At 39.6% G+C, this 15,284-nt stretch overlaps 1 protein-coding gene across 29 annotated transcripts in view; it reads left to right on the top strand.

Moving 5' to 3' along the window:
* LTBP1 (latent transforming growth factor beta binding protein 1) overlaps nt 1-15,284 on the top strand; it is a 382,661-nt gene that overhangs the window by 356,103 nt on the left and 11,274 nt on the right. For all 29 annotated transcript variants that reach the window (XM_070236510.1, XM_070236508.1, XM_070236507.1 and 26 more), the window contains one exon: nt 417-587. In XM_070236510.1, coding sequence (XP_070092611.1) covers nt 417-587 — 171 coding nt within the window. The remainder of the gene's footprint in view (nt 1-416; nt 588-15,284) is intronic.

Raw genomic sequence — 15,284 nt, 5'->3', positions numbered from 1 at the left:
TGGCAGATGAATTGGGTGAGAAAGCATGAATCCAAAAGACGTTATGTAGAAAGAAATGTAGGATTTGACAGAGGAGCAAATGTAAAAAAGCAAAGATTGGGAAAAGCAGAAGTTCATCAGGATTATGAAATATAGAAGCAAGATAGAGGGGGTGTTTTATGTAATGATGGAAAGCTATAGAGGGAAGGATTTAATTGGAACATGATGGGTAGGTTGAATTTCAGCTGATGGAATGACACCCAATTGGAGATGACAGAGGTTTGATCCATGGAAAGATCAGGCTGGCTTCAGACTTTTACTTGGAAGTCAGTCTTAGAGATGGAGATGGAAACTTTGAGACTCGTTGGCTTCTACCACAGTGTTTATGAAATAGGAATAACAGTGCAATTGTCATGGAACCATGTCTTCCCTTTCAGAACAAATCGAAGAAACTGATGTCTACCAAGATCTGTGCTGGGAACATCTGAGTGATGAGTATGTGTGTAGCCGGCCTCTTGTTGGCAAGCAGACGACTTACACTGAGTGCTGCTGTTTGTATGGAGAGGCCTGGGGTATGCAGTGTGCGCTCTGCCCCATGAAAGACTCAGGTGAGCCCTTATCTAATTCCTTCTGCTGGAGGCCTTTCGGAATAAGTTCACCTCACCTCCTTTGGAGCCTGACAATTCTCTTTTACTTATATGTCTTCACCTTCACTCCTGATACCTTACTTTCATTGGGTGTGTGTGTGTGTGTGTGTGTGTGTGTGTGTTAGGGGAAGAGCAGGGTTGCATAAACATCTGGCTCCTGGTTTACTTCCAATCCAGACCCTGTCATTAATTTTTGAAACCCTCGTTCCATTTTCCCCAAAGAATGATAAATGACCCAAAGAAGCATAATGCAATTTAGCAATTGGTGACATAGATCTTTAGAATTTATATTTCCTAATACTACTTTTTTTCCTGCAATCCTTCTCACTTCTCACGGTTTCTACTTGAGCAAAAAGTGTTAGAGCCTGTAGAGAATCTTTGTAGCTGAAAGTCCAAGTTTTTATGTGAGAGAGATCAGAAAGAGGTTAAAACAATAAAGGAAGAGAGTAGAAAGTATGAAAGTGAAAACGTATTTGAACAAATCTCCTTTCCTTTCAAGTTTTAGATCTGGGCTTAAACCTTTGGTCAAATGGCAAAAATGCAACAGGCTAAGCTCTCGGTTTTATCCCCTCCCTTCGTGTCAGAGGAGGACTGGAAGGTGCTGACTCTGGGCTCCTGGACTGGGCTGTTTGGTGACTTTTGGCTTGTGCGCTGACTACGTATTTCTCTTCTTACCGCTGCAGCTCCTTACTGCTCATTAAAGGAAGGCACTCGGAAGTGTTCGGTATATCGCTTTGTCTTTGACTATAAAATCAATTTGTTAAAGCTAGAAAAGTACTATGTGGGTATAAAGTAAAGGAGTTTATAACGAACAATTTCTCAGAATGGTTGGGGGGGAAGGGTTACTGGAGAAAAGGAAATGCATTAATTTTTAGTTAATTAGAATGCAACTTTCTAGCTATTTAATAAATTATCTTTTCAGCTTGGAAATAACTTACAACCAATGTAGCATAAAAAAGAAAATAATTCGAAATGCTATAAAAGGAAAATGACTAGCAACGAATGAAGAGCAAATACATAAAGAAATAGATGACAATGATAAGAGCCCAGAAATGGGAGATGATGGGTTCTGGGACTGGAATCTAGAACGGCCCTCAGCAGCTGCGGGACTAGGGAAAAATAACCTCCCCCGGGCAGCTCATTTGTAAAACGGAGGTGTCTATATTTATCTGTGGGGTTGTTGTGAGGGTGTAGGTAGAGCAAGAATACATATTGTCATTACTGTTGCCTCTGTCCCTGGAGGCAGATGCCACAAAGGAGAGGAAAGTGAAGTCCATGGGACTTGAGTCGTCCTCTCACAATGCTCTAATCCCTCAGATCTTTTTGACTTAGGCAGTATATTTCATTGTTTAATTTTTTTCAAAAATAATATATACTTCTTCTAAAGAATCAAAGATGTTATGTCACCCTTTGCCTCCCCCATCGCAGCTGAACCTCTGCTCCTTAGAGATGTTCACTCTTAATAGTTGGTTTTTTGTCATCCAAGCCTCTTTCCTATGCATTAATTTGTTGTTATATGTTTATATTTATATTAGTTATTATATTTATATTTAAGATAATATTTAAAACTGAAATCTGTATCATCAATCTAAGGTGCATTTTGTTTTTATTTTACTCTTCAGTATTTCTGAAATTGGGGATGTCTTATAATTGATGGCATCTAACAATGGCCACAGCCAGTTTGTCACACTTTAACATCTGTTATATCAGGATGCATTTTACAATCTATGGTGTCTTAGAATTGATGAAAGATAGTAGTTTTTTAAATGGCTGCACAGACTCTGTTTTATAGATGTACCATGGTTTATTTAGTCACCTCCAGCACTGGACATTTGGATTGTCCACCTCCCGCCCATCCACCCCACCCAGACTCAATCTTGTAAACAGTGCTGCAATGAATCTTCATGTATGTATCTCATATATACCTGTGGGAGTGCCTCAGTAAGAAAATTCCTACAAATGAAAATACTAGGCTGGGATGTATGAGCACTTTAAATTTACTATATTACTCTCCAAAAATATTGCACAAATTTACACTCACATTGGCACGTTTGACATGTCAACCTCATAACCCTTTTTTCACACCCTTCTACCACTGGATATTCTCAGTCTCTAAAGTTGTTCTTATCAGATGGGTGAGAAAGGTACCCTATATATCTCTCCCTATTTCCAGGGAATTTGAGCAACTTTTCCATGTTTATAGATAATTTGTATTTCTTTGCCAATGAATTGTTTATCTTATCCTCTGCCCTTTTTTGTGTGTGATTTTGTGTCTTTATCTTATTGATTTGTAGGAGCTTTGTATACATATTATTTTACGACCCCAACATTTGGGTTATGGTATGCTTGTTTTTATGGAAACTCCTTTATGAAAGGTTCTGTGTATGCATTTTATTTCTCTCCCTGTCCTGAACCTGTGATGTTAAGTATTTGCTGCATGTAAATCTGACAAGCCAGTGCCTTTGAAAGTCAAATTTAATTGACTAAGTCTTTAAAAGGATATTCAAGTATTTTGCTATGAGAAATGAATTTTAGAATATTGCATCAATTATTTTTAACTTGGATTTTACAAAACAAATTTTTGAATGTAAATTTGAACAGATACTTGTGAACAAGTGAACAAAATATTGTATAATATTTTTAGGAGAGTATGAGGTATCAGAAAAAATGGTACCACACACCAAATTTTAAAAAGTTGAGCATCATTGCTACACTCTTTCTAGTTAATAGACACATAGTACTTAAGATAAATTCTCCAAAAAGAATCTCTATATAGTCAGCCCAATCCTCAAAATCAGTGGTTTTCAGTCTTTTATTTTTTTAAGCAGTGGTAGTCTTTTGTCAACTGAATTATTACTATTTTAACTTCCAGTATATAAATTCATTGACATCATAGATGCTCGGAGGACTAGTTGATGTTCTAGTCATGTCTACACCAAAGCAGCTCCCACTGAGCACCTTTCTGCAGGACTAGAGTGACTAATAGGAGCATAGGGGTGAGCACATGGCCTCTGGAACCAGGTTGCCTGGGTTTGAATCCTGGTTTGGCAATTTCTTGTCTACACAACCTTGTTTCATTGTCTCTCTGTGCCTCAGTTCCTCTTGTGAAAATAATATCACCAGCCTCACAGGGTTGTTGTAAGAATTAAAGTTCACACTGAATACTTAGAACAGTGCTTGACACATGGTAAGCATTCAGAAAATAGTAGCAGCTGTTGCTACCACTGCAAGGTGACTCAGATCAAATGCATTTTCAGATGTAACTGAAACCCAAGGATCTTATAAAATACACAATTACCTGAAAGCATCTGAACATGAATTAAGGATAGACAAATGTAGAAATGATTGTTCTCATATGAAACTTTCTCTTCTAGACCACTGCTTTATAATCATTAATGGATGTGTCAATTACCTGGAGATCTTAACAGAAAACAGATTCTGGTTCCTAGGTGGGGGGGGGGGGGGGGGGTAGGCAGGATTCTGCATTCCTAACAAGTCTTAAGGTGATGCAGCAGCTGCTGGTCCTCAGACCACACTAGCAAGGTTCTAGAGATATCTAACAGCATGCAAATTGATTTTGTTAAAAGCGACTTTAATTCTGCTATTAATTTTTCAAAGAGGAAGCAAAGAATGTGGGAATTTTAAAACTAGTTTGTGGGCCGACCCCATGGCCAAGTGGTTAAGTTTGCACTCTGCTGCAGCAGCCCAATGTTATGCTGGTTCGGATCCTGGGCGTGAACATGGCGCTGCTCGTCAGGCCACGTTGAGGCGGCGTCCCACATGCCACAACTAGAAGGACCCACAGCTAAGATATACAACTATGTACTGGGGGATTTGGGGAGAAAAAGCAGAAAAGGAAAAAAAAAAAAAGATTGGCAATAGTGGTTAGCTCAGGTGCCAATCTTAAAAAAAAAAAAAAAAATCTGGTTTGTTCATAATTTATGTCATTGAACCTTTTAAATTTGCTGTTCATGGATATCTTGATAGTTGAGAAAGGACTAGATTGTCTGTTTGTTCATATAAGCACTGGGTTGATCCCTGCCTGCCGGGCACTGAACCTTCCAGTTTGCCTGGGAGTGCAGCACTGCTTGGGGGAACAATTAGTTACTGATGGAAACAGTGCTGGAGGAATTTGAGGAGTAAATCGCACTTGTCATCGGCTTTGAGCATTAAAGTGCAGTGTAAAGTAAAGCTTTGGCTCCAGAGCAGGCTTTCACACTTCTGGTCCAACAGGTCATGGGCACTAATTCTTGCTAAGGCAGCAACTCCATCTGAGAATACTGGCAGTTGGAGGAGGTGGGAGTGGCTCTCTGAATCGCGTTCTCTGAAGTTAGATGGCATCTTGGGGATTGGTGCCACAGGCAGGAGAAATGAGCGGAGGGCGATGGATTGTGTCAAGGTCACTTTACATGAGGAGAATTGCACAGTTGTTTAATTCAGTATGTTTCTGGGGCTGCTTAGGATCCCATTTTAATTCTCAGCTAAAGTCTTAGAGGCCAGACACCAGGCGTGAGGAGAAGGCTGCAGCTCATCCAGGGCGGCACTGCAGATGCGACAGTGGACAGTTTGCTGAGGTGGCCATGTCCTCACAGCCTCCCCCTCCTCAACCTCTGGAGGCCTCCGTTCCCTTATTCCTGCTCCTGCCTCCTCTATCTCTCCTTCCCCTTTCGAAGCCCTCTAATCCTGCCTGCTCTTAGAATGTTTTTTTGGGAGGATCGGGGTGGGGGGACATTGAACGGCTTTGGGATGATCCTCAAATGTGGACTTTTTATCATGATACCATGCCAGCCTCTGCGAGAAAAAGATATTTGGAAAACCAAGTCAGGGAAAACAAACCACATATCCGTATCATAAACAAGGGTGGTCATTTTTTGAGCTTTCTGGGAGTTTTCAGTGCTGTGCTAGAAGGAAATCATAAGGATGATTATCAGAACTTTGAAATCTTTGGTGGATGTGGAGTTTATTGGAATATGAGTTTTCTATCTCCACTGTAGAAAAAATTATGATAGCTAACATGCATTTAGCACAGTGCCAGGCACTATTCACAATACTTTCCATCTATTAAGATATTTAATTCTCCGGGCCCTCCTTATGAGGTAGGTGTCTAATTACCTCCTTTACCTGGAGAAGCTGAAGCAGAGAAGATTAAGTTACTTGCCGTGGCCATATACCAGTAAGTGGCAGATTCAAATCCAGGCAGCCTGGCTCAGCATCCGTGCTTTTAATCCCTTCAGTGTAACTCAAGTCCCTTTCTCTCCAGGGTCTCAAAGCACATCTTAAAGTCTCCCTTAGAATATAAAAGTAACAAAGTGAAAAATTAAAGCTGAGATTTTTAAATTTTCGCATACCTTGTGTGCTTAGAGAAGAGACAAACTACATCTTTAGAGCTAGGCAGTAAGCTTAGCAAAATTAGAGATGGTGCCTAAACCTACGGATTACAAAATATGTAGGGTGCCGTTATCTCAGGATAAAAACTTACTGACCTACAAATGAAAGAAAATTAAACAGATTAGAACACTGGGATCTAAAGTTACCAGGGATCTCAGTGTCTGTGGTTATCTTGTTAAAATAATTAGACTTATTTTAAGTAAATTGGACATAAAGACTTGATAAACTCTTGATCTAAAACTGAAGAAATTTTCCTCATAGGACACTTAGTGTGTTGGGAGAGTGCCACCTATTGGTGGTATGGTGTACTGCACCCCAGATGATTAAACCTCTGAAGTACTCTTGATGAGAGTCAGGCGTTGAAAGATGAGCGTGGTTAAAAAAAGAAAAACTCTAAGGAAACTGAAGTGACACAAAACAAATTGGCAAATGTTAAAAATAGTTTCATAAAACACTAGTAGTGATCAAAATTCAGAGGCATTTGTCCTTAGTTTTGCTGAGAGAGCAGCTTGAAGATACAGATATATAGATCCATTTGATTCAAAAATTCTAGTGCCAGGAATACAGATTATCCTTGTACTTGAGTGCTAGGAAAAAAGATATAATCAGGAGCAAGCCCCATGACCAAGTGGTTAAGTATGCGCGCTCTGCTTCAGCGGCCCAGGGTTTCGCCACTTTGAATCCTGGGCATGGACATGGCACCGCTCGTCAAGCCATGTTGAGGCGGCATTCCCACATGCCACAACTAGAAGGACCCACAACTAAAAGTACACAACTGTGTACTGGGAGGCTTTTGGAGAAAAAGGAAAAATAAAATCTTTAAAAAAAAAAAGATATAATCAGTATAGCGTAGGAGAGTTTAAAATCAATTCTGTAAGCAGGGAATTGGTGGATAATTTTTGGCGCATCCATAGAGTGGGAAATACTTTATAGACATTTTTTTAAATGAGGCATTATCTATAAATCGTAATATAGAATTATGTCTGTTATTTTTAAACAAGACAAAGAACAGCATGTTTAGTAAACTGTTATATATAAGGTGCGGTTAGGAGTAAGAACCATGTCTGAAATACCATACAAATTATTTATAGTTTACCTGTTTTCAGTTTTAGTTAAATTATTTACATATTCCTTCATTTCGCTATTTACTGAACACCTATTATGTACTAAGAACAAACTTTGGAACAGATGTACAGTCTTTTTCCATGAAATATAAAATCTAATTCTGTAAACTAACATAATAGCAATTATGTTGTATTGCTAAGTAAGAATAGTTTATTCCTAAATATTCTCGCTTAGATGTGCACGTGATATCCTTATTTAATAAGGTCACCGTTTGCTATGACACAAATTTTTGAATACTTCCAAATAGCTAATCTATCCCCAATTTTTTCATATGGTTTTGCAAATGTGAAAGAATTTGGACTGTGTCTGAACAGTTGAGCTAGTGATTTCTTCCATATCCGTGCACAGCTCTTACATGTACCCAAAGATCTCAGTGTAAGAAGTTTCATAATACCCTTGGAGGTGTGAAGGAAGACAGGGATTTGACTCATGGAGTAAACTTGAAAAAATATTGTAACTGGGCATGGTTGCAAAAGGCCTTTCAGCAGTCCTAGTTTAAAGGCTTTTCCAAGAAATATGTTTCCAAAGAATGTTAATAATAACTTTGGAACATCTTCCATGTGAGGCACAGTGCGTGGTCACCGCCTTCAGCTGAGGCAGTCCAGGGATCTCGTTCTGCTTTTGGCACTGCTTCTGTCAGTTGCACTGGACAAGTTACTGCAGTCTCCTTTATCCAAAGCTCCGCGCTCTTTTGTGAGGTTATAGTAATTAGTACTCTGAGTATGAAAGCATTTGTCATTTTGATCGTAGATCCTGAATATTATGATTAAAGAGTGTGTAGCTGTTAATAAGCTTTAGTGGAGAATTAAAAGTAAACTGGAAGGATCCAAAAGGCCTCCTAAATTGAGTGGCCAATGCCTGCACGCAGAACGTGTACACTGTGTACACACAGAGTGTCCTCTCAGTGGTGAGTGGTCCAGCTCTTTGGGGCTGAATTCTTAGTATCCACGGAACTAGATTGAATAGGATACCATATGAAATGGCAAGTAAGCAAATTCTGTTGTTTCTTATTGAAAAGGTTCTTTTATTTATTGGAAAGCTTCCCCTTATGCCCCTGGAAAAGGGTGCAAATACTTTTCTTACTATAAAAGGGTTATTGCAAAAGAAAATTTAGTAATGAATTATGCACATCTAGCTTTGTCGTTTCATGTGATCATTACGTTGGTTTCTTCCTTTGTAAAATGGCGGTAGCAACAACACCGGCCTCTGAGGGTCATTTGAGGGTTAAATGTGATAATGCGTGCGAGATGCTTTACATGCAGTAAATACTTCATAGGTGTTAGTGATGGTTATAAGTCAAAGCCTGTTCCAGGAAATGAGTTAAGCTAATGATTATTCCCCACTGCTACCTTGTTATATGGTGCTAGAAGTCTCTTTGACAGGAGGCAAGAATCAGAGACATTGAGGGAAGGGAGAGCGTTTGGGGACTAATGCAGGGCCAGATACCTCTGTGGACCCCCAGAGAAGCCCAGAGAAGCTGCTTCCGTGCCCCTCCAGGCTCCTAGGCCACCTGTAAGTCATAATGTCTGAAAGAGGCTTCATGCCTGGAAAGGACCGTTTAGTGTTGGGGTTTAAATGAACATTCAGTGTATTCAATTTGTAAATGTTAAAACCCACATTCTCCTAAGAATTTAAGTTCAACTTACACATTTTGTCATTCTATTTATAAGTCCAATATTTTTATATAGCATGAGATCAATTTTTATTTTGTGATTAATGTTTATATATCTCTAGGAACAGGTTAAACTTTCCTTGAGAGTTCTTTCTATATCAAAACTCTATTAATTAAATCTCTAACACTGGTCTCCATTTATAAATTTTATGTATTTGATTTTTTCCCAAGCACTTTCTATACCTGAGCAGGCAGCCACAGTCCTAATAAGGATTTTCTTCTTAAGTATTTAAGCAGCTCTTACAAATCTAATAAATTAAACTTAAAATGCAACGAATTGAATTCCTTAGTAAATTTAAATATCGATTACCAACTTAATCAAGTTCTCTTAATTCTTATTCAACGTAAAATCCTAAATCTAAAGTCAGTTCTGTTTCAAATTGAAATCACAAGTCCTGTCCGTCAGATTCTCTATTATATGATTCCCTTAAACATTATAGACATATGAAATAAGAAAAATAACCCACCTCACTCTAAAACTTTAATAGATAAGTATTAATATTCTAAACTTAATGTATGTCATTATCTGTGTAGCAGAATTACCATCTTAGGTCAACTGACGTCACTGGGTGGGCAAATTCATACCTGTGATTAAGTCAGTTATCAATGAGAGAATTAAGACTAGCATTTGGGACAGTTACTCACAGTGTGAGTCAGGGCAGCCAAGCATGAGATACAGAGCACATTCTGCTACTGCTGTGTTAACAGGGGATACCAAATGTTTCTCATGTATAGTATTTTTTAATCAATATCTTCCATTGCACTGATTCTCAAGGGAATAATAGGGCAGATAAAATTAGTTAATAAAAGCTTTTCTCCAACTACACATGACTCCCCCCAAGAAGCAGATACTCTCTCCTAAAGGGATGTGCTCACCCCTTGAGATTTCTGACCACACCGATGGCTCAGACTGATGGCTAACCTCCACCATCCCTGTAATAAAGGCTGGCGTATTAGGGTTCTCCAGAAAAACAGAACAAATAGAGATTGATTCATTCATTCATATAAAGAATTGGCCCATGTGATTATAGAAGCTGGGAAGTTCAAAATCTGCAGGATTCGCTGATGGTGTGGGAGGCCCAAGGAGGGCTAGCTTCCAGTTCAAAGGCCGTCAGGCAGGAGGAGCCAGTGTTGCAGATGGAGTCCAAAGGCAGTCGGCAGCGGGCTGGAAAATTCTCTTACTCAGAAGAGGGTCAGTCTTTCTGTTGCATTCAGGCCTTCAACCAATTGAATGAGGCCCACCCACATTATAGAGAGCAATTGGCTTACTCACATCCACCAAGTTAAATGTTAATCTCATCCAAAAACACCCTCACAGAAATGCCCAAAATAATGTTGGACCAACCACCTCCGGGCATCGCATGGCCTTGCCAAGTTGACGCGTGAGGTGAGCCATCATGACTGGGGCTGAGAAAAAGGTTGCGAGCCAGTGAAGGAAAACATGTGCATTTTGTGGAGCTTCTGCAGCCCCCACTACCATCCTATACACATTTAAGGCGGGGCCTTAATTTTCAGTTCGGAGCTGACTGTTGTTCCTTTTCCATCCCCAGGTATCTGCTGGAGGAGGGTGGGAGGATACTCAACACTTAAGCAGGGCCCCCTGCTGGACAGGGCTGTTCCCACAGGTCAGGGCCTCTTCCACCAAACCCGCAAAGAGATGCTGGACTTGTGAAAGGGGATGCGTAAGCAGGAATGAGTGACAGAGAAGCCAGGTGCCAAAAGGCGGGACAGTGCATCAGAGGAAGAATACTAGAAATAAAGCTGAAATGTGAGGTTTTTTTAACAACCTTGTCTAGGCAGATGACTTAGAGAAAGCAAGTCAATAACATTCAGGTTATGGTCATATTGTTGTCATTGATTAAAAACATATTAGAAGAGGGGCCGGCCCCATGGCATAGTGGTTAAGTTGGCGTGCTCTGCTTCAGTGGCCTGGGGTTCGTGGGTTTGGATCCCAAGTGCAGACCTACACACTGCTCATCAAGCCGTGCTATGCTGGCGTCCTGCATACAAAATAGAGGAAGATTGGCATAGATATTAGCTCAGCAACAATCTTCCTCACCACAAAAAAAAAAAGAAAAGAAAAAACATGGTTTGCTGCAGAGTAAGGAAAGTTAAAAAAAAAACAAAACCTCTGATCACAGGGAAAACTTACTCCATTTCCTGCTACACTGAGGAGTGTCCTGGAACAAGCTGCATTTCCCAGACCTGATTCCCTGGAGTGGTGAGTCAGTGAGTGTTCTGAATGCCAGCTGGGAGGACCAGCGGCCCTCGCTGGACTGCAGACTCTGTTTTGAGAACTGCTTGAAGCTATTGTCTCAGTGGCCTCGACAATTTGAGAACAGTTTGACGTGTGAGGTGTTTGATGAAAAGATGACCAGTTGGTGACATGAGCACTTCTGGAGTTTGTGTACACTTGGATTTCGGGGTGTCAGTTTGATTCGGTGCTTATTTTCATAAGAGCTATACTGCGTTGAAGTGCTAGGAAAGTATTTGGCCACCCTCTGTTAGATAAAATATTCTGAATAGAGACTAAATTTCGTTATGATTATGATGGCACTGATGTCCTGTTAGAATCTTTCTAATTTAGAGCCAAAGTAGAAAAATGAAAACATGCATGTAAAATGGACAATCTGATCACAGAAAGCAACACTTTTATTTTTAATTAAGAAGAGATCTAATTTATCTCAAAAATAAAATTTTTAGCAGTTTAAACTTTCTCCTTTGAAATCAGATTATGAACAGGCATTCAGTTTTCTAGAAACGCCTTTTTGGTGTTATCTTTTACTAGGTGATTTGCTGTTTAATGGAAATTTTACTTTCACATATTTCAAATAAACTTTGCTCCTGTTATGGCTTTTTTCTCTTCAATGATAGGAATAGTTGAAACATACTCGAAGAAGGATGAACTATGATAAGTGGTACTATGAGAAAATCACTGTACATAATTGCTTAAAGCCTGAGATTTTGAATTCAAATAATGTTGTATTTATTTTGACCTTTTCTTAATTAATCTTATAAGACAACTCTGGCTAGAGCAAAGCTGCTGGCTGCCTGTGCCTTTAATTGCAGACCTCGTGGCCAGAGCAGGCAGGCCTGGCAGAGATGAGGGAAAGTTGATCTACTCTCCCTTCATGCAGCAGACAGATCATGCCTCTTACAACTGGGAGAAAAGCATCTAGAAAGCGCTTAGAAAGCCACCAGGTTCTTGTCTTCATGTTGACACAAATCTACAAGGAGCAAAAGCTAGGAGGGTAATTGTTTTGCTCAGCATCAGTAGCCAGTATCTTAAGAAAGAAGCAAATTACAAAAGATTAGCTCAGTGGGAAGCTTTGGACACAACAGTACCTTCTTTATGCTTCCTTCTGAGCTTCAAATCTCAGTGGCAAGCAGAGCTGTTGGGAACAGTTGTGCTGGTTGTGCACTGCTCAACCCTAGATGATACCATTCGTGTGGTAATCTTTGAGCCCCTACAAAGAGTAGCCGAAGAAATCACTGCCAGAAGGAAGAGCTACTAGGATGGTATCTGATTCTGAATAGACCCAGAGGGGAAGGTAAGAAGAGAGTCATTTCAGATTAGATAAATAGCGATATGTAAGAAAATCACAAAGGAGTGTTAGGGATTTTAAAATAGTTCAGTTTTGCTTTACAGTGTTGTCTTATTTCCTGTAATTGAATGGAATACGAATTTATGAATAATCTTATTGGCAATGTTTAGTGGTACTTTAATATTACGTCAATTATCTAGAACTTGCTCTTCAAATAACGATAACGGATTCAGCAGTACCTTTATCTTATAACCTTGAGATCGATACTTCTCAATGTTAATCAAGAGCATTTTGAACAAATATTGATGCAGCTTTTTCTGCTTCAAAACTTAAAAAAAGCAAGATTAAAATAAATATTCTTTAAAACACAATTGTCTTTACCCTTATATTTTAGTAATGTACTTTTTTAGTAGAAGAGAACGTTATTTTGAGAATTTATCCTGACTTCACCTTTGGAATATTGTTAAATTCCTCTGGGCCTTAGTTTCCTACACACAAAAATGAACGAGGGTTACGCTGTTCATGCCTACAGTGTGTGCAATTCCGTGACTGTCATTCTGAAAACATCAGGCACCACCTGAAGGCAATAGCACCATCTAGTGGTGATTACCTCATATTACAGCCACAAGTTTCACTGACAAATTGTCCTCCCAAGATTTTGCGGCCTAATAGTAAAAATTTTCTATTTATAATTGTAGAATATGTAAGCTAGAAAGGACCTTAGAGATTAACTAGTCTAGTTTCCTCATTTTGCCATTTAAAAATAGAAAGGTTAGATGAACTCCAGCCTTAATATATATATATATATAAAAAATATTTCCCCTGTATTTTTTTGTTGTTTCTCTTGACTTTTTTTATTCACAGAACATAAAATTAAACTTTTTCAAGTCAGCAGTTTAATGGCATTTGGTACGTCCACTATATTATGCAATCGCCCCTTTATTCTTAAGCACACACTTAGCTCCTATTTTAAATAATTCTTACTTGGTTAATGCAAAAAATAAAATAATAGAGAAAATACAATCCCTCCTTGTATATAATACTTATTTGTAAGTGTTGACTTCTCGGCTGGTCACGTCAGGGTGGTGCTTAAAGAGCAGAAGGGGGGAAATGAAATGGTTTAGCTGTCCTTACAGTTAGAAAAATATGAAGCAGATTGGTTTAGAAAATTAACATGGTGAACTTTCCTCCTATTTGCCTCTCTTTTTATTGTATTGTTCAGTCGTATCAAATATTGCAGGGTACCTCCTTCTTGATTTCCTCTGAGACTGTCTAAATGTAAGACTTTATAATGTATTTCTAAAGCCCAGGATATTTAGAAATGGGGAAAACCTTTCATGTAATCGGTCCTTAATAAGAAATTCACAAGTTATTAATCATTATTTTAAGGTTTTCATGTGTGGCATAATTTAATACTATTACAAGTGTATAAATTTTGAATCCAAGTTTTAGAAAGCAAAGGGAACCCCCATTTTTGGCATTCAGACCCAACAAGTCTCTCTCTTCGGTCAGAGTCTGGCTAAATAAACAGCAATCTGGTGGGAAATGCTGAGTGTGACTGAACTTGGAAGGGCAGCTTTAGGTGAAGGGTGGGGGTGGGGGAGCTTGACTGGTCTGTGGCCCTCTGGTTTCCTTAGAGCATTAACATTTGCAGGAGTCTCGCAGAATGTAAACCCTGCCAAGACTTTGGACTTCATTACTTCCCTGTCCTCAACAAGTACAATTTAATTGAACATTAAGCAATTTGATCTCTTTCACCTAATAAATCGAGCAAATTCAATAAACATAAATCCTGCTAATGACAGAGCTGACCCTGGTAGGGCTGAGCTCCTCAGCATTCGTGCTTATTACTCTCCCTGGAATTTAGTCTCGAATGCTTATTGCCTAACCAAGTGCTTACCTGATGCTTATGGTCTAGGCAATGTATTTAATAATTTTCCTCTCAGAGGTTCAAAAGGGCTGCTGTGGAGTAGAAAGAACATAGTTTGGCAGATAGATCAATTTAGGTTCAGATCCCACCCCTAAACTAAGACAAGTGACACCATAAACCTTAAGTTTCTTATTGGAAACAAAAGGAGCTAATTATAGTTATTTCATAGGGTTGTTCTGAGATTTAAAGGAAAAAGTGTCTGCAAAAGTACACAGCTCCTGGCACATGGCAGCTTGAATAACAAGCTAGTCAACTTTCCTTTTTTTTCACTTGAGGAAGATTGTCGCTGAGCTAACATCTGTGCCAATCTTCCTCTATATTTTTGTATGTGGGATGTTGCCACAGCATGGCTTGATGAGTGGTGTGTAGGTCCGTGCTTGGGATCTGAACCCGCGAACCCTGGGCCACTGAAGCAGAGTGAGTGAACTTAACCACTACACCACCAGGCCGGCCCTGTGAACTCTCCTTTTTTCTCTTCTCTAACAGGGATCTAGAGTAGCCAGTGTTGTCTGGTTGGCTGGTACTCTTGTATCTCTAATGCTTTCTTATCCATTATATATGCCTGTGACTCGCTCTGAGTTACCGTCTCTCCTCTCCTTCACCTGGTTAGCTTCCTTCCTCTAGACTCTCCCCTCCAATGTGAAGCCTTCCACAGCTCTTCCTAGCTGACTCTAGTCATTACCTCTTCTGTGGTCCCCATAAGCTGTTGACATGTCACCGTGTACTGCCCTTACAGCCTTCCTGTCTCCCACACCCCACCATGCCCCTAATATTCTCAGCCTCTGGTTGAATGAGTGAATGAGTCAGTCAGTCACTGAAAGAAACAGTTACCTTTAATATCACCGAGGCTAAGTACCATCATCCTGTTCAAGAATTAAAGCTAAAAAAAAATGTGTCCAGGGGCTGGCCTGTTGATGCAGCAGTTAAGTTCACGCATTCTGCTTTGGCGGCCCAGGGTTCGCTGGTTTGGATCCTGGATGCAGACCTGGCACTACTTG

This window comes from Equus caballus, chromosome 15 (genome assembly GCF_041296265.1).
Source record: "Equus caballus isolate H_3958 breed thoroughbred chromosome 15, TB-T2T, whole genome shotgun sequence".
Classification (NCBI taxonomy): Eukaryota; Metazoa; Chordata; class Mammalia; order Perissodactyla; family Equidae; genus Equus; species Equus caballus.
The sequence above is the reverse complement of the archived record's forward strand: the minus strand, read 5'-3'. Positions and strand labels throughout refer to the sequence as shown.